At 55.3% G+C, this 18,522-nt stretch overlaps 2 protein-coding genes across 2 annotated transcripts in view; both read right to left on the bottom strand.

The window, feature by feature from the left end:
• Positions 1 to 344: 344 nt before the first annotated feature.
• Positions 345 to 7,672, bottom strand: HAPLN4 (hyaluronan and proteoglycan link protein 4; the record flags this gene model as incomplete). The annotated part of the gene is made up of 5 exons (XM_083880198.1): positions 345 to 959; positions 2,604 to 2,676; positions 4,165 to 4,394; positions 5,872 to 6,234; positions 7,543 to 7,672. 5 exons carry the CDS (start codon positions 7,670 to 7,672, stop codon positions 640 to 642), a joined length of 1,116 nt encoding a protein of 371 aa, XP_083736324.1. The 3' UTR covers positions 345 to 639.
• Positions 7,673 to 13,332: 5,660 nt separating this feature from the next.
• TM6SF2 (transmembrane 6 superfamily member 2) overlaps positions 13,333 to 18,522 on the bottom strand; it is a gene marked incomplete at its 5' end in the record, with an annotated part of 12,181 nt that continues 6,991 nt past the window's right edge. Inside the window, 4 exons of the mRNA XM_083880197.1 lie at positions 13,333 to 13,515; positions 13,575 to 14,533; positions 17,154 to 17,273; positions 18,287 to 18,379. Coding sequence (XP_083736323.1) covers positions 14,327 to 14,533; positions 17,154 to 17,273; positions 18,287 to 18,379 — 420 coding nt within the window. The 3' untranslated portion in view covers positions 13,333 to 13,515; positions 13,575 to 14,326. The remainder of the gene's footprint in view (positions 13,516 to 13,574; positions 14,534 to 17,153; positions 17,274 to 18,286; positions 18,380 to 18,522) is intronic.

Genomic DNA, 18,522 nt, shown 5'->3' with positions numbered 1-18,522 from the left:
CCCAAATGGGCAGGGGCTGCCCGCAGCTCCTCTCACAACGAGGAGAAAAAAACCAACAAAATAAAACCTGCTCCCACTCAACACTTTCACACCCTTTTGGGCCCACTGGGCTGACTCCCCTCCGCCTTTTTAAAACAATAAACCCCAAAAAGCTTGTACTTCTTATCGGGAAAGCCGAGATTCCTCACTCCGGGCTCTCGGCCCCCGCAGCGGGGGTTGACGATGGGGGAGCGGATGGATCTGTCCAAGGAAGGATTTTAGGGTTGGGGATTAAATTTTAGAGCCTGTGGGAAGAGAATGATGATGATGATGATGATGAGGAGGAGGATGAGGATGAGGAGGAAGAGGAGGATGAGGAGGGGCTCCTTTAGCACATGCAGCAGAGCGGGGTGAGGAAGAAGAGCCAATCCTCGATCCATCGAGGGCGCTCAAAATTCCCAGTTGGGACTTTTTGTGATTTTCACCAAACCCGTTTTTTTAAATTATTATTATTACTATTCCCGACTACCTCAGCATCCCCCAAACACCACCCAAAAAAAAATAAAAGGGGGGACTCTGCTGCCCAAATGGGCAGGGGCTGCCCGCAGCTCCTCTCACAACGAGGAGAAAAAAAAAACAACAAAAAATCTTCCAACCATTTCACACTCTTTTTGGCGCACTGGGTTGATTCCCCTCGGCTTTTTTAAAACAATAAACCCCAAAAAGCTTGTACTTCTTATCGGGAAAGCCGAGATTCCTCACTCCGGGCTCTCGGCCCCCGCAGCGGGCGCGGGGGTTGACGATGGGGTATCGGATGGATCCGTCCTCCAGCCAACCGGCCTCGCAGCGATCCAGGAGTTGGATCTTCCATGCGGCGTAGAGCTGCCCCACCTTGGCCACGGCCGCGCCGTTGTTCTTGCACGCCTGGACCGCCTCGGCGTAGCTCAGCTTGCGGAAGGTCTTCAGGAAATAGACTTTGCCTGGAAAGGGGGGAAAAAAAAGGGGAAAAAGAGAGAAAGGTCACGGTGGTGGGGTTGGGGTGAGGGGGGTTATGGAGGGATTCCAGATGGAGGTTTTGGGGAGTGGAGGGGATGAGTGGGAGCTCTGTGAGACCCCAAACATGGTTTTGTGGGCTGGAGGTCAGTGATTGAAGCCCTGTGGAACCCCCAAGAAGGTTTTCGGGGGGGGTGGAAGAAGTCAAGGGGCATCAGCCCTGAGGAGCCTCTGACATTTTACGGGGGCTGGAGGTGACAGATGGAAGATCTGTGGGGACCCCAAATGTGTTTTTGGGGGATGGAGGTGACAGATGGAAGCCCTGTGGAGACCCCAAACATGTTTAGGGGATGGAGGTGGTGGATGGGAGCTCTGTGGAGAACTTAAACATATTTTCTCGGGGCTGGAGGTGACTAATGGAAGCCCTGTGAAACCCTCAAAACTTTTGCGGGATGGAAGTGAAGGATGGGATGCCCTGGAGAACCCAAAACCCAAATGCATTTTTGGGGCTGGAGGTGATGGATAGAAGTTCTGTGGAGACCCCAAACACGTTTGGGGGATAGAAGTGATGGGTGGAAGCTCCGTGGAGACCCCAAACTCATTTTTGGGGCTGGAGGTGATGGATGGAAACTCTGTGGAGATCCCAAACAAATTTTTGGGAGGTTGGACTTGAGGGTATCAGCCCTGTGGAGACCCCAAATCTGCCTTTAGGGGTGGAGGGGATGGATGGGGTCCCTGTGGAGACCCTAAACACGTTTTTCGGGGATGGAGGTGATGGATGGGAGCCCTGTGGCGACCCCAAACACATTTTGGGGAGGCTGGTGAAAATGAGGAGCACCAGCCCTGTGGAGACCCCAAATGCATTTCTGGGTCTGCAGGTGATGGATGGAAATTTTGGGGGCTGGAGGGAAGTGATGGGACCCCTGTGGAGACCTCAAAAACATTTTTGGGGCTGGAAGTGATGGATGGAAACTCTTTGGAGACCTTAAACATGTTTTAGGGGATGGAGGTGATGGATGGGAGCCCTGTGGAGACCCCAAAACATTTCCTTAAATAACAGAGATTTTCTCTATAAAAAGAGAGACGTTTTAGGAAAAAAAAAAAAAAAAAAAAAAAAAAAAAAAAAAAAAATTGGATGCAAAAAAAGAGGAGATTTTGGCTAAGAACAAGAGGATTTGGGTTGAAAATAAAGAGGTTTTGGATAAGAAATAAGAGGGTTTGGTTTAAAAAACGAGAGTTTGGCTGAGAAAGAAGATGCTTTGGATTAAAAAAAAAGCATTTTTGTTTTTAAAAAAGAGGGTTTGGCCAAGGAAGAAAAGGTTTTGGATAAAAGAATGAGGTTTTGACTAAGAAAGAAGAGGTTTTGGATAAAAATGTGAGATTTTGGCTGAGAAAGAGGCTTTGGATTAAAAAAAGGCATTTTGCATTAAAAAAAGAAATGTTTAGGCTTTAAAAAAATAAGAGTTTGACTAAAATAAATCTTTTTTTTTTTTTTTTTTTTTTTGCTAAAACTCAACATTCCAACATCATCCTCCATCAGAAATTCTTGGATTTTCCCTCCCACCACAATGAAAACCACCAGAATCACCCCCAAAATTTTTTCCCCCATCCCAAAATTTCCCCGTTCTCACCGTTGAGGTTGGAGGTGAAGCAAAAGGCGTCGTAGTGTTCGCTCTCCTTGTGCCGGTACCCGTAATTCCTGACCTGTGGGATTCCCAAAAATTCCCAAAATACTGACAGAAAACTCACATAAAACAGGTCCCAAAAATTCCCCAAAAAAATCCTGACAGAAAAGTCACATCAAATGGATCCCAAAAATTCCCAAATCCCGACAAAATACGTTAAATGGATCCCAAAAATTCTCCAAAATTACGACAGAAAACTCGCATCAAATGGATCCCAAAAATTCCCCAAAAATTCTGACAGAAAATTCACATCAAATGGATCCCAAACATTCCCAAAAATACATAAATATACATATAAAAATATGTATAAATATATGAATAGATGAATACAAATGAATATATAAATACATAAACATAAATATATATTTTATATAAATATATGAATATATGGATATATAAATATATAAATAGCATTATGAAAGGTGAATATATGAAATACTTAAATATGAAAACAGAGCTGTGAAAGGTGAATGTATGGAACATAAATTTATATTAATTTTATTTTACTATAATTTTAGATGATTGGCTTTAAGGCATCGACAGCGTTGTGTGGCAAAATCTGACAGGCCAAAAAATCACTTATAACGTTTTGTAATCAAGAAATAATTTGGCTTCTGATTGTGATGGTGAGAATTATAACACTTGTATTGTCTCACCCTTCACATGAGAGTGAAAATGGAATAAAAGTTTTTAAAACGCCTCTGAGTTCCCCATCTCTGGGTCAGAAAAGGGAATAATCCAACAAGTGATAATCCCTGTCACCCAGAGTAACACCTGTATTGTCTCACCCTTCACAAGAGACTAAAAATGGGATAAAATTCTTTTAAAACCCCTCTGAGTTGCCCCATCTCTGGCTCAGAAAAGGAACCATTACCCCATCCCTGACTCAGAAAAAGGACAATCTTCACCCCATCTATGGGTCAGAAAAGGGACAATCTTTACCCCATCCCCAGCTCAGAAAAAAGACTATTTTTACCCCATCCCCAGCTCAGAAAAGGGACAATTACCCCATCCCCGACTCAGAAAAGGAAATAATTACCCCATCCCCGACTCAGAAAAGGAAATAATTACCTCATCCCCGGCTCAGAAAAAAGCACAACTACCCCATCCCTGGCTCAGAAAAAGGACATTTTTACCCCATCCCTGGCCCAGAAAAAAGGAGAATCTTTACCCCATCCCTGGTTCAGAAAAGGGACAATCTTTACCCCATCTCTGGCTCAGAAAAAGGACATTTTTACCCCATCCATGGTTCAGAAAAGGGACGATCTTTACCCCACTCTGGGTCAGAAAAAGGAACAATTACCCCATCCACAACTCAGAAAAGGAACAATTACCCCATCCTAACTCAGAAAAAAGGACAATTACCCCATCCCCGGCTCAGAAAAAAGGAGAATCTTTACCCCAACCCTGGTTCAGAAAAGGGACAATCTTTACCCCATCCTTGGCCCAGAAAAAGCACAATTACCCCATCCCCATCTCAGAAAAAATCCAACAATCCCGCACTGACCCCCACGGGCGTGTCCTTGCGGCCGCACTGCTCGCGGGGCCGGGAGATGGGATATTGCACCGAGCCGTCCTGCAGCCAGCCCGCGTTGCACCAGTCCATCCCCTCCAGCCAGGCCTGGTGCAGCTGCTCGTGCGACGCCAGGATCCCGTCCTGCTCCAGGCACGCCCGCTCCGCCTCGTGGAAGTTGAGCGTGTAACGGCCCAGGCGAGGGTGGTACGGGAAAATCACACCTGGGGTGGAACAGGGGGTTGTTAGAGGGGTGGGGATTGGGAAATCCAGAATTGGGGACCACTGGGAAAGCTGAATTCCAGGAGATTCTGGTCTAGGAATGAGGAAAAGTGAGAATTGCAATTGGGAGAATCGTCTGGAAAATCCCGTTCTTCGTTGCTGTGAAAGGAGGTTTGGGAGATCCAGGCTTTGGGCTGAATTCCGGGAGATTCTGGTCTAGGAATTGGGAAAAATGGGAATTGTAGGTGGGAGAATCATCTGGAAGATCCTGCTCATCATCACTCTGTAAGGAGTTTTGGGAGATCCAACTTTTGGGACGGCAGAGAACCCCAAACTCCAGGAGATTCTGGTCTAGGATTGGGGAAAATGAGATTTGTGAGTGAGAGAGTCGCATGGAAAATCTGGCTCATCCTCCCTCTGCAAGGAGGTTTGGGAGATGCAGGTTTTGGGATGGTAGAGAACCCCAAACTCCAGGAGATTCTGCTCTGGGATTTGGGAAAACAGGATCCCGTTCTGCTCCAGGCACGCCCGCTCCGCCTCGTGGAAGTTGAGCGTGTAACGGCCCAGGCGAGGGTGGTACGGGAAAATCACACCTGGGGTGGAACAGGGGGTTGTTAGAGGGGTGGGGATTGGGAAATCCAGAATTGGGGACCACAGGGAAAGCTGAATTCCAGGTCTAGTAGTGGGGACAAATGAGAATCGCGGTTGGGAGAATCGCCCGGAAAATCCCGTTCTTCGTTGCTGTGAAAGGAGTTTTGGGAGATCCAAGTTTTGGGCTGAATTCCGGGAGATTATGGTCTAGGAATTGGGAAAAATGGGAATTGTAGGTGGGAGAATCGCCTGGAAAATCCCGTTCATCATCCCTCTCCAAGGAGTTTTGGGAGATGCAGGTTTTGGGCTGAATTCAAAGAGATTCTGATCTGGGATTTGGGAAAAATGGGAATTGTTGGGAGAACAGTCTATAAAATCCTGCTGGTCGTCCCTTGGCCAGGAGGTTTGGGAGATCCAGGCTTTGGGTTGGCAGTGAAATCTGAATTCCAGGATATTCCGGTCTAGGAATTGGGAAAAATGAGGATTGTGAGTGGGAGAATCGTCTGGAACATCTGGCTCATTGTCCCTCGGCAAGGAGGTTTGGTAGATCCAGGTTTTGGGACGGTAGAGAACCCCAAACTCCAAGAGATTCTCATCTGGGACTGGGGAAAAATGAGAATCGTGGTTGGGAGAATTGCCTGGAAAATCCTGTTCTTCATTGCTTGGCAAAGAAGTTTGGGAGATCCAGGTTTTGGGACCACAGGAAAGCCTGAACACCAAGAAATTATGATTTCAGAAAATGGGAATTGTGATCGGGAAAATCGCCTGGAGAATCCCGCTCATCGTCCCTTGGCCAGGAGATCTGGGAGATCCAGGCTTTGGGTTGGCAGTGAAATCTGAATTCCAGGACATTCTGGTCTTGGATTGAGGTAAAATCCCCTGACCCACCTTCAAGGTCCAGCTTGACCACGCCGGTGTCGTCCTCCAGCTCGTTGGTGACCTCGCACTCGTAGCGCCCGTAGTCCTGCAGGGTGACGTTGCGGATGATGAGCGAGGCGTCCCCCAGCCCGTCTTCCTGCAGCGCCGTGCGGCCCCGGTAGGAGCCAAACGCCCTCCTGGCCTTGCCCAGGGCCACGAAAACGTCCACGAAGCTCATGGGCTCGGTGACTTTGGTCCACTTGAGGCGGATCTCGGCCGGGTCGTGCGCGGAGACGTCGTAGTGGTAACGGCACGGCAGGATGATGGTGCCGCCGCGGTGGGTCACCACCTTGCCCGGAGCTGTCTGCACCACCACGGCACCGCTGTCGCCCTCTGAGGGGGGGACATGGGGTCAGGAGGGGACCTGGACCTGTCACCATCCCAGGGCTGGCACATGGAAAGAGTCTGAAGTGGCCAAATGGGGTGGGAGAACCTTTTGGGTTGAGTTCTCCTCTTTTAGGGGCAAAGTGGGATGGGGATTTTTTTGGGTAAATTCCTCCCCTTTTAGGGGGAAAAAGGAAGACGGGATATGGGGACACCTTTTAGGGGAATTCTCCTGTTTTGGGGACAAGGCAGGATGGGGATGTGAGGACACCTTTGGGGGAAATTCCTCTCTTTTAGGGGCAAAGGAAGATAAGGATGTGGGGTCACACTTTGGGTGGAATTCTCCTGTTTTGGGGAAAAGGCAGGATGGGGATGTGGAGAAATTCTCCTCTTTTAGGGGCAAAGCAGGATGAAGATGTGAGGACACCTTTGGGAGGAATTCCTCTCTTTTAGGGGCAAAGGAGGATGGGGCTATGTGGACGCCATTTAGGGGAAATTCCTCTCTTTTAGGGGAAAAGTAGGATGGGGATGTGGGAGCATCTTTTGGGTTGAGTTCTACTTTTTTGGGGGAAATTCTCCTCTTTTAGGGCCAAATTAGGGACACCCCAACACGGGGGTTTGGGGACACCTTTGGGGGCAATCTCTCCTTTTTTGGGGGACTTTGACGACCCCAAAGAGACCTGGGGATAACCCCAGGGCTGTCCCCACCCCTGGCACGGGACAGGGGACACAGGGGGACACCAGAGCTTGGATGGGCATTAAACCCAACCCCAAAATGGGCCACAGGCGGTGCACCCAACCCCAAACCCCATCCTAAACCCTGCCCCAAACCTCACCCCACACCCTCCCCAAACCCCACCCCTAATCCATCCAAAACCCCAAACCCGCCCTAACCCTCACCCTAAACCCACCCCAAATCCACCCCAAACCCGCCCTATACCCCCAACCCCACCCAAGACCCCACCCAAAACCCCATCCCAAACCCCACCCCAAACCCATAACAACCCTAAGACAAACCCCACCGCAAACCCTACCCCAAACCCGCCCCTAACTCACCCCAAACCCACCCCAAACCCGCCCAAAAACCCCAACCCCAAACCCCACCCCAAACTCATCCCAAACCTGCCCCAAACTCACCCCAACCCCACCCCAAACCTCACCCTAAACCCACGCCAAACCCACCCCAAACATCGCCCCAACCCCACCACAAACTCACCCCAAATCCGCCCCAAACCACCCTAAACCCACCCCAAATCCGCCCCAAACCACCCTAAACCCACCCCAAACCCCTTCACCTCAAACCCCTTCCCCACTCACCCATGACATGAACCACCTTTTTCCTGCCGCGGGCGTTGGGCGGTGCCTCGGGGGCCACCGGGGCCACCAGGGCCACCAGCAGGGCCACCATCAGTGTGGGGACACTGCCCCAGGGGACCGGGGGACGCATCTGGGGGGGACAGGGGACATCAGCACCCCAAAAACCCCCGAGGGTGAGGGGAACCCCAGAGGGATGGGAGTGTCACCCATTGTCACCCATTGTCACCCACCCAATGCCAACCCCACTGTCACCCTGTGATGGCACCAATGTCACCCAGTGCCAGCCCCACTGTCACCCACCCTGTGCCAGCCCCACTGTCACCACCCAGTGCCAGCCCCACTGTCACCCACCCAGTGCCAGCCCCACTGTCACCCTGTGCCAGCCCCATTGTCACCCACCCAGTGCCAGCCCCACTGTCACCACCCTGTGCCACCACCCACTGTCACCCAGTGCCAGCCCCATTGTCACCTACCCTGTGCCAGCCCCACTGTCACCCACCCAGTGCCAGTCCCACTGTCACCCAGTGCCAGCCCCACTGTCACCCACCCTGTGCCAGCCCCACTGTCACCCTGTGCCAGCCCCACTGTCACCACCCAGTGCCAGCCCCATTGTCACCACCCTGTGCCAGCCCCATTGTCACCCACCCTGTGCCAGCCCCACTGTCACCCACCCAGTGCCAGCCCCACTGTCACCCTGTGCCAGCCCCATTGTCACCCAGTGCCAGCCCCACTGTCACCCACCCAGTGCCAGCCCCACTGTCACCACCCAGTGCCAGCCCCATTGTCACCCCCCCAGTGCCAGCCCCACTGTCACCCAGTGCCAGCCCCATTGTCACCCACCCAGTGCCAGCCCCATTGTCACCCAGTGCCAGCCCCACTGTCACCACCCAGTGCCAGCCCCATTGTCACCCACCCAGTGCCAGCCCCACTGTCACCACCCAGTGCCAGCCCCATTGTCACCACCCAGAGCCAGCCCCACTGTCACCCACCCAGTGCCAGCCCCACTGTCACCACCCAGTGCCAGCCCCACTGTCACCCACCCAGTGCCAGCCCCACTGTCACCACCCAGTGCCATCACCCAATGTCACCCCAAACCCTGCAGGGACCCCCTTGTCTCTGAACCTCAAGGAGTTTTGGGGGATTCAGGTTTTGGGGTGACAGAGAACCCCAAACTCCAGGAGATTCTGATGTAGGATTTGGGAAAAATGGGAATTGTGGGTGGGAGAATGGCCTGGAAAATCCTGCTCATGGTCCCTCTGAAAGAAGTTTTGGGAGATGCAGATTTTGGGCTGAACTCCAGGAGATTCTGATGTAGGATTTGGGAAAAAAAAACGGGAATTGTGGGTGGGAGATTTGCCTGGAAAATCCTGTTCATTCTCTCTTTGAAAGGAATTTTGGGGGATCCAAGTTTTGGGGTGGCAGGGAACCCTGAACCCCAGGAGATTCTGCTCTGGGATTTGGGAAAAATTAGGATTTTGAGTGGGAGAATGGCCTGGAAAATCCCGTTCTTCATTGCTGTGCAAGGAGGTTTGGGAGATCCAAGTTTTGGGCTGAACTCCAGGGGATTCTGATGTAGGATTTGGGAAAAATGGGAATTGTGGGTGGGAGAATGGCCTGGAAAATCCTGCTCATGGTCCCTCTGAAAGAAGTTTTGGGAGATGCAGGTTTTGGGCTGAACTCCAGGAAATTCTGCTCTGGGATTTGGGAAAATGGGAATTCTGCACATTGGGAGAATCTGCCTGGAAAATCTCCCTCATTATCCCTCAGTGAGGAGTTGGGAGATCCAAGTTTTGGGCTGAACTCCAGGGGATTCTGATGTAGGATTTGGGGAAAAAAAAAGGGAATTTTGGCTTTGAGAATGGCCTGGAAAATCCTGCTCATCCTCCCTCTGCAAGAAGTTTTGGGAGATGCAGGTTTTGGGCTGAACTCCAGGAGATTCTGCTCTGGGGTTTGGGACCATCGGTGGTGCCCCCTCGGGGTCCAGCCCAGCCCTGACACCCCCAAACTGTGACCTCAGAGCTCCCAAAAAAGTGATTTTTGCCTTTCCTACTCCCAACCTGCCGCCCTGAACCCTTAAAAAAGATATTTCTCCCTTTGTCATCCCCAAACTGGGCCCCCCAAACCCCTAAAAAAGCTTTTTTTTCCCTCCCTGCCACCTCCTGAATCCCTAAAAAAGGCATTTTCCCGTTTCCCACCCCCAAAATGCACCCCCTGAACCCCTAAAAAAGTGATTTCCCCCTTTCCCACCCCCAAACTGAACCCCTAAAAAATTATTTTTCCCCCTCTGCACCCCCTAAACCTCTAAAAAAACCCACCTCCTTTTTCCCCACCCTCAAACTGGGATCCTCGAACCCCTAAAAAACTGATTTTCCCCCTTTCCAACCCCAAACTGAACCCCTAAAAAATCCTTTTGCCCCTTTGCCACCCCCTGAACCCCTAAAAAAGCCATTTCCCTTTTTTCCCACCCTCAAACTGGGCTCCCTGAACCCCTAAAAAACTGGTTTCCCCCTTTTGCGCCCCAAACTGAACCCCTAAAAAACGATTTCCCCCTTTCCCACTCTCAAACTGAACCCCTAAAAAATCATTTTACCCCTTTGCCACCCCCTGAACCCCTAAAAAAGCGATTTCCCCCTTTCCCACAAAACCCGGGGCAGCCCCCCCGGGGGTCCTGGTGCTCTATCTGTGAGTTTGGGGAGAGGATCAACCCCTTTCTGGGGGTCCCGGGGCCCGACTGGGGGGAGAAGAGGAGGGACAGACCCCCCGGGGGTCCCGGTGCCCCATTGGGGGGACAAGAGGAGGGACAGACCCCCCGGGGGTCCCGGTGCCCCATTGGGGGGTCTGGGGGCGCTGAGCAGCCCCCCCGGGAATGGGGGTCCCGGTGTAAACCCGGGCTCAGAGCCAGCACAGCAGCCCCAGTACCGGTGTGGGGCGGGGGGAACAGGACACGGGGGTCCCGGTGCCCGGTGTGGGGCAGTCCCGGTCCCCGTTCCCGGTGTGGGGCGGGGGGAACAGGACACGGGGGTCCCGGTGCCCGGTGTGGGGCAGTCCCGGTCCCCGTTCCCGGTGTGGGGCAGGGGGAACAGGACACGGGGGTCCCCGTTCCTGGTTCTCGCTATGGGGCAGCCCCAGTGCCCAGTGCCCGGTGTGGGGCAGCCCCGGTGCCCGCTGTGGGGCAGGGGGAGCAGGACACGGGGGTCCCGGTGCCCGGTGTGGGGCAGATACCGTGGGACACCCCCGGTGCCCGGTGTGGGGCAGCCCCGATCCCCGCTATGGGGCAGCCCCAGTGCCTGGTCCCCGGTCCCAGCTATGGGTCAGTCCCCATTCCTGGTTCCCGCTATGGGTCAGTCCCCATTCCTGGTTCCTGGTTCCCGGTGTGGGGCAGGGAGAGCAGGACACGGGGGTCCCGGTCCCCGCTGTGGGGCAGCCCCAGTGCCCGTTTCCCGCTATGGGTCAGTCCCCATTCCTGGTTCCCAGTCCCCGCTGTGGGGCAGCCCCGATCCCCGCTATGGGTCAGTCTCGGTCCCCCCTGTGGGTCAATCCCCGTTCCCAGCTCCCAGTCCCCGCTGTGGGTCACTCCCAGTGCCCGTTTCCCGCTATGGGTCAGCCCCAGTGCCCGATCCCCGCTGTGGGTCAGTCCCCATTCCTGGTTCCCAGTCCCCGCTATGGGTCAGTCCCCGTTCCCAGTTCCCAGTCCCCGCTGTGGGTCACTCCCAGTGCCCGTTTCCCGCTATGGGTCAGTCCCGCCCCAGTTCCCGCTATGGGTCAGCCCCAGTGCCCGTTTCCCGCTATGGGTCACTCCCGGTGCCCAGTCCCCGCTATGGGTCAGCCCCAGTGCCCGTTCCCCGCTATGGGTCAGTCCCATCCCCATCCCCATCCCCATCCCCGTTCCGTTCCCGGCGCGCTGTTGTGCAGTGCGGGACAGTGCGGGGGACACTGCGGCGGCCCCGGGGCTGCGGGATCCGGCCCCGAACCGGGCCGGGCCAGCACCGAACCGACCCGGACCGACCCGGGACAGCACCGAACCGGGGGGAGGCGGGGAAAACTCCCGGTCCCTTCCCCGCCCCACAACCCGCGACCCCCGCCCGGTGCTCGAGGAGAGAGAACGACCCCGCACTCACCGTGAGCCGGTACCGACCCGCCGGTACCGACCAACCCTCCTCCGGTACCGCCCGAACCGCCCCCGGTACCGCCCGAACCGCCTCCGGTACCGCCCCGGGAGCTGGGCCCGTCCTGTCCCGGTGCTGGCCCGGTCCCGGTCGCTGGCCAAGGTCACCGGAGCGCCCCCGGTACCGCCGGGACCCCCCGCCTGGGACTTTTGGGGTTTGGGAATCCCCGACCGAGGGCAAAGGGGTCCCTAAAAATTCTTGTAATACCCCCCCAAAAACTCCGGTGTCAGCCCCCAAAAATTCAGGTGTCAGCCCCCAAAAATTCAGGTACCGCCCCCAAAAATTCAGGTGCCACCTCCTGCTGTGTGCCCACCCCCCCCCCCCCCCAAAAAAAAAAAAAACAAACTTCGGTGCCAGCCCCCAAAAATTGTGGTACCACCTCAAAAATTCTGGTAACGCCCCCAAATCTCGGTACCGCCCCAAAAACTCCGGTACCGCCCCAAAAATTCTGGTAACGCCCCAAAAATTCTGGTAACGCCCCCAAATCTCGGTACCGCCCCAAAAACTCCGGTACCGCCCCAAAAATTCTGGTAACGCCCCAAAAACTCCGGTACCGCCCCAAAAATTCTGGTAACGTCCCAAAAATTCTGGTAACGCCCCCAAATCTCGGTACCGCCCCAAAAACTCCGGTACCGCCCCAAAAATCCTGGTAACGCCCCAAAAATTCTGGTAACGCCCCAAAAACTCTGGTACCGCCCCAAAAATTCTGGTAACGCCCCCAAATCTCGGTACCGCCCCCCAAAATCCTGGTACAATCCCCAAAAACTCCGGTACCAGCCCAAAAACTCTGGTACCGCCCCCAAATCCCGGTACCACCCCCCAAAATCTCTGGTACCACCTCCAAAATCCTGGTACCAGCCCAAAAACTCTGGTACCATCCCCCCCCCAAAATTCTGATACCGCCCTCAAAATTCTGGTAACCACCCCTCAAAAAATCCGGTACCACCCCAAAAATTAAGGTACCACCCCAAAAACTTTTTGGTACCAGCCCCCCGATTCTCGGTACCGCCCCCCAAAATCCCGTCCCCAGCCCTGGTGTGGGATCACCCGGCTGGACACAGGGGGGACACGGCTGGACATGGATGGACATGGATGGACATGGTGGGGACACGGCTGGACATGGATGGACATGGATGGACATGGATGGACATGGATGGACATGGTGGGGACACGGCTGGACATGGATGGACATGGATGGACATGGATGGACATGGATGGACATGCATGGACATGGTGGGGACACGGCTGGACATGGATGGACATGGATGGACATGGATGGACATGGATGGACATGCATGGACATGGTGGGGACACGGCTGGACATGGATGGACATGGATGGACATGGATGGACATGGATGGACATGCATGGACATGGTGGGGACACGGTTGGACATGGATGGACATGGATGGGGACACGGCTGGACAGGGTGGGGACACAGATGGACACGGGGGGGACACGGATGGACATGGATGGACATGGATGGACATGGATGGACATGGTGGGGACACGGTTGGACAGGGTGGGGACACGGATGGACATGGATGGACACACAGTGGGGATGCAGTGGGGACACAGCTGGACACGGCAGGAACACGGATGGACACGGTAGAGACATGGTGGGCACCGAGCCTTGGCTCCTTTACTGGGTGACACCGGCGCTGTCCCCACCCCTGAGCCCGGCCTGGGACACCGGGACACACCGGGATCCACTGGGATCCACTAGGAGCCACTGGGCTCTACCAGGACCTCCAGGAGCCACCGGGATCTATGAGGATCCACTGGGAGTCGCCAGGAGCCACTGGGACCTCCAGGAGCCACCAAGATCTCTGGGGATCCACTGGGAGCCACTGGGATCTACCAGGACCCACTGGGATCTATGAGGATCCACTGGGAGCCGCCAGGAGCCACTGGGACCTCCAGGAGCCACCAAGATCTCTGGGGATCCACTGGGAGCCACTGGGATCTACCAGGAGCCACCAGGATCTATGGGGATCCACTGGGACCCATCGGGATCTACCAGGAGCCACCGGGATCTATGGAGATCCACCGGGAGCCACTGGGATCTACCAAAAGCCACCACGACCCACCAGGATCTACCGGGATCTACCAGGAGCCACTGGCAGCCACCAGGATCTATGGGGATCCACTGGGATCCACCAGGAGCAGCAATGTCCCTGCTGAGCATCCTGAGGTGTCCAAAGCTTTTTGGGGACTGCAACATCCCTGGGGACACCCCTGGGGACAATCTGGGGTCACCTCTGGGACACTTCCGGGAGCAATCTGGAGACACCCCTGGGGACATCTCTGGGACACACTGGGGACATTTCTGGGGACACTCTGGGGTCACCTCTGTCCCAGCGCTCGGAGCGGGGTGAGAGGCACCGGGCGGGATCCCCCGGGGTGGGGACAGAAATCCCCGGGGTGGTGACGGAAGGACCCGCAGTGGTGACAACAGTCCTGGGGGACAGTAGGACACGAAGTGGGACAGCAGCCCCAGGATGGTGACAGCAGTCCCAGGATGGTGACAACAGCCCCAGGATGGTGACAACAGTCCCAGGGCGGTGACAACAGTCCTGGGGAGGGGACAGCAATCCCAGGGCAGTGACAGCAGGACCCTCAGAGGTATTTCTTGTCCCGGGCCAGGCCCGGGCGCGGCCGGGGCAGGAAGAAGGCCGGGCAGCGGTGGCAGCGCAGCGCCAGGAGCTGCGGGCACAGGGCCACCAGAGCGTTGGAGAACAGGAAAAACCCCAGAGCCTCGTCCGGGGTCTGGTACGGGAACGGCGTCCGCGGGTGCAGAGAGGAGCCGACGTGGGCAAACTGGGCCTGGGGAACGGGATGGGCTGAGAAAAGACCCCCCACTAAAGGTGTAAACCCCTGATCCTAAAGGGTGCAAACTCCCGGCCCTAAAGGTGTAAACACCAAGCTCTAAAATGTGCAGAACCCTGGCCCCAAAGTGTGCAAACTCCCAGCCCTAAAAGGTTCAAAGCCCTGTCCTCAAAGGATGTAGTCCCTTGGTCCTAAAATGTGCAAATCCCTGACCCCAAAGGGGGCAAAGCCTGGTCACAAAAGGTGCAAAACCTCAAGCCTAAAAGGGACAAACCCCAGACTCCAAAGGGTGCAAACTCCGGGCCCTAAAGGTGCAAACCCTGGTCACACAGGGTGAAAAACCCTGGCCATAAAAGGTAAAAAACCCTGGCCCTAAAGGTGGAAACTCCCAGCCCCAAAAGGTGTAAACTCCCAGCCCTAAAAGTGCAAAGCCTGGTCACACAGGGTGAAAAACCCCGGTCCCAAAATGTGGAAACTCCAGGCCTTAAAATGTGCAAACCCCAGGCCCTAAAGGCATAAACTCCCGGCCCTAAAGGTGCAAACCCTGGTCACAAAGGGTGCAAAGCCCTGGCCATAAAAAGGTACAAATCCCTGGTCCCGAAAGGTGCAAAGCCCTGGCCCTAAAAGGTGCAAAATCCTGGCCCTAAAGGTGGAAACTCCCGGCCCTAAAAGGTGCAAAACTCCGACCCCAAAGGCACAAACTCCTGGCCCTAAAACGTGCAGAACCCCGACCCCAAAGGGTGTAAAGCCCTGGACCTAAAGGTGCAAGCCCCAGACTCCAAAGGGTGCAAAATCCTGGCCCTAAAGGTGGAAACTCCAGACTCTAAAGGATGCAAAGCCCTGGCCCCAAAGGCACAAACTCCTGGCCATAAAAGGTGCAAAGCCCCAGTCCCAAAGGGTGGAAACTCCCGGCCCTAAAGGTGCAAACCCTGGTCACACAGGGTGAAAAACCTCGGCCCTAAAAGGTGCAAAATCCCAGCCCCAAAGGTGCAGAACCCTGACCCCAAAGGGTGAAAAGCCCTGGCCCTAAAAGGTGTAAACCCCAAGCCCCAAAAGGTGTAAACTCCCAGCTCTAAAAGGTGCAAACCCTGGTCACACAGGGTGGAAAACTCCAGTCCCAAAAGGTGGAAACTGCAGGCCCTAAAGGTGTAAACCCCAGGCCCTGAAAGGTGCAAAACCCCGGCCCTAAAGGTACAAACTCCTGGCCCTAAAGGTGCAAACCCCAGGCTTTAAAATGTGCAGCCCCCTGACCCCAAAGGTGCAAATCCCAATCCCAAAGGGGTTTCTGGCTCCAGCCTGTCCTATCTATAGCCCTGCTCTGTCTCCACCCCGTTTGTGTCCCACTAACCCCAAATCCTCCAGGGCTGAGGCAATTCTGGGCCAGCCCGGCTGCTCCATGGGGCTCTGTGCCCTGAAACTGGGATCAGGACCCTGAAACTGGGATCTGCACCCCAAAAAACAGGATTGGGACCCTAAAACTGGGATCTGCACCCCAAAAACTGGGATCTCTACCCCTCAACCCAGGATTAGGACCCTAAAACTGGGATCTACACCCCAAATCCCAGCATTTTAGGGCCTCCCAGTTGGGATTCCTCCCCAAATCCCCGGATTTTCCCCAGATCCTGGGATTTTGGACCCAACCACTTGGGATTCCTCCCCAAATCCCCGGATTTTTCCCAAACCCTGGGATTTTGGGGCTGCACTTTTGGGATTCCCTCCCAAATCCCCAGTTTTCCTCCCAAAACCTCCAGATTTCCCCCCAAACCCCAAGATTTTCCCCCCACACCCCTGGATTTTTCCCCCCAAACCCCAGGATTTTGAGCCCACTCAGTTGGGATTCCCCCTCAAACCCCTGGATTTCCCCCAAATCCCAGGATTTTGGGGATGCCCTTTTGGGATTTCCCCCCCGAACCTCAGGATTTTCCCCCCAAAACCTCCAGATTTCCCCCCAAAACCCCCAATTTCCCCCAAACCTCGGGATTTTCCCCCCAAATCCCAGGATTTTGGGGCCACCCTTTTGGGATTCCCTCCCAAATCCCCGGATTTACCCCCAAACCTCTGGATTTTTCCCTCAAATCTTGGGATTTTGGACACATCCAGTTGGGTTTTCCTCCCCAAACCCCAGATTTCCCCCCAAACCCTGATATTTTGGGGCCACCCTCTTGGAATTCCCCCCCAAATCCCAGGATTTTGGAGCCACCCTTTTGGGATTCCTCCCCAAACCCCTGGATTTCCCCCCAAAACCCCGGATTTCTCCCCAGGCCCTGGGATTTTTTGACACACCCAGTTGGAATTTCACCCAAATCCCACAATTTTAGAGCTGCCTCGTTGGGATTTCCCCCCCAAATCTCTGAATTTTGTCCCCAAATCCCAGGATTTTGGGGCTGCCCTTTTGAGATTCCCTCCCAAACCTCTGATTTATCCCCCAAACCCCTGGATTTTGAGCCACTCAGTTGGGATTTCCCACCAAACCCCAGAATTTACCCTCCAAACCTTGAGATTTTCCCTTCAAATCTCAGGATTTTGGACACACCCAGTTGGGATTTCCCCCCAAATCCTTGGATTTCCCCCCAAACCCCCACATTCCCCCCCAAACCCCCACATTTGGGGTCCCCACCTGAGCCACGGCCCCGGCGCACAGGAGGCTGCAGTCGGGCAGCCACGAGCGGCCGGGCAGGGCCAGCCCCAGCACGGCCAGCAGGAGGAAGGGCAGCAGGTAGAACAGGTAGATCAGCATCTGGGGGGACAGTCCCATTGTCACCTCTGGTGGGCTCATTGTCACCCCACACTGGTGGCCCTGGTGGCCCCATTGTCACTCTTGGTGACCCCGTTGTCACCCCTGGTGGCCCCATTGTCACCCCACATTAGTGGGCCCGTTGTCACCTCTGGTGGCCCAACTGTCACCCCTGGTGGCCTCATTGTCACCCCACATTGGCGGTCCTAGCAGCCCCATTGTCACTCTTGGTGGTTCCATTGTCACCCCACATTAGTGGCCCCATTGTCACCCCACATTGTCACCCCCATCGTGGCAGCATTCTCACCTCTGGTGGCCTCATGGTCTCCCCTGATGGCCCCATTTTCACCCCATATTGGTGGCCCTGGTGACCCCACTGTCACTTCTGATAGCCCCATTGTCACCCCTGGTGGGCCCATTGTCACCCCTGGTGGCCCCATTGTCACCCCACATTGGTGGCCCCATTGTCACCCCTGGTGGGCCCATTGTCACCCCTGGTGGCCCCATTGTCACCCCACATTGGTGGCCCCATTGTCACCCCTGGTGGGCCCATTGTCACCCCTGGTGGCCCCATTGTCATGCCACATTGGTGGTCCCATCGTCACCCTTGGTGGCCCCATTGTCACCCCTGGTGGCCCCATTGTCACCCCACATTGGTGGCCCCATTGTCACCCCTGGTGGGCCCATTGTCACCCCTGGTGGCCCCACTGTCATGCCACATTGGTGGTCCCATCGTCACCCTTGGTGGCACCATTGTCATCCCTGGTGGCCTCATTGTCACCTCTGATTCCCCCATTGTCACCCCACACTGGTGGCCTCATTGTCACCTCTGGTGGCCCCATTGTCACCTCTGGTGGGTACATTGTCAACCCACATTGGTGGGCCCATTGTCACCCCTGGTTCCCCTATTGTCACCCCACATTGGTGGCTCTGGTGGCCTCATTGTCACCCCCATTGTGGCCCCATTGTCACCCCAGTGTCCCCGTTGTCACCCCGGTGTCCCCTGTGTCCCAGACCTGCACCCTGGGGTACCCCACGGGGTCTCTCAGGTAGGGCTCTCTCAGGTAGGTGTAGTCGAAGCACGAGTCGGCCGGGCAGTCCAGGACCACCTGGGGGGGCACGGGGGGGGGTGTCGGGGACCCTCCTTGGGACCCCTAAACCTGCCCCAGGACACCCCAAATCCCCCCAGGGATCCCCAAACCCTCCCTGGGACCCCCGAGATCCCCAGGACACCTGAAACCCGCCCCAGGAT

This window comes from Zosterops lateralis (assembly GCF_965231275.1).
Source record: "Zosterops lateralis genome assembly, chromosome: 29".
Classification (NCBI taxonomy): domain Eukaryota; kingdom Metazoa; phylum Chordata; class Aves; order Passeriformes; family Zosteropidae; genus Zosterops; species Zosterops lateralis.
This window is presented reverse-complemented; position numbering and strand designations above follow the sequence as displayed.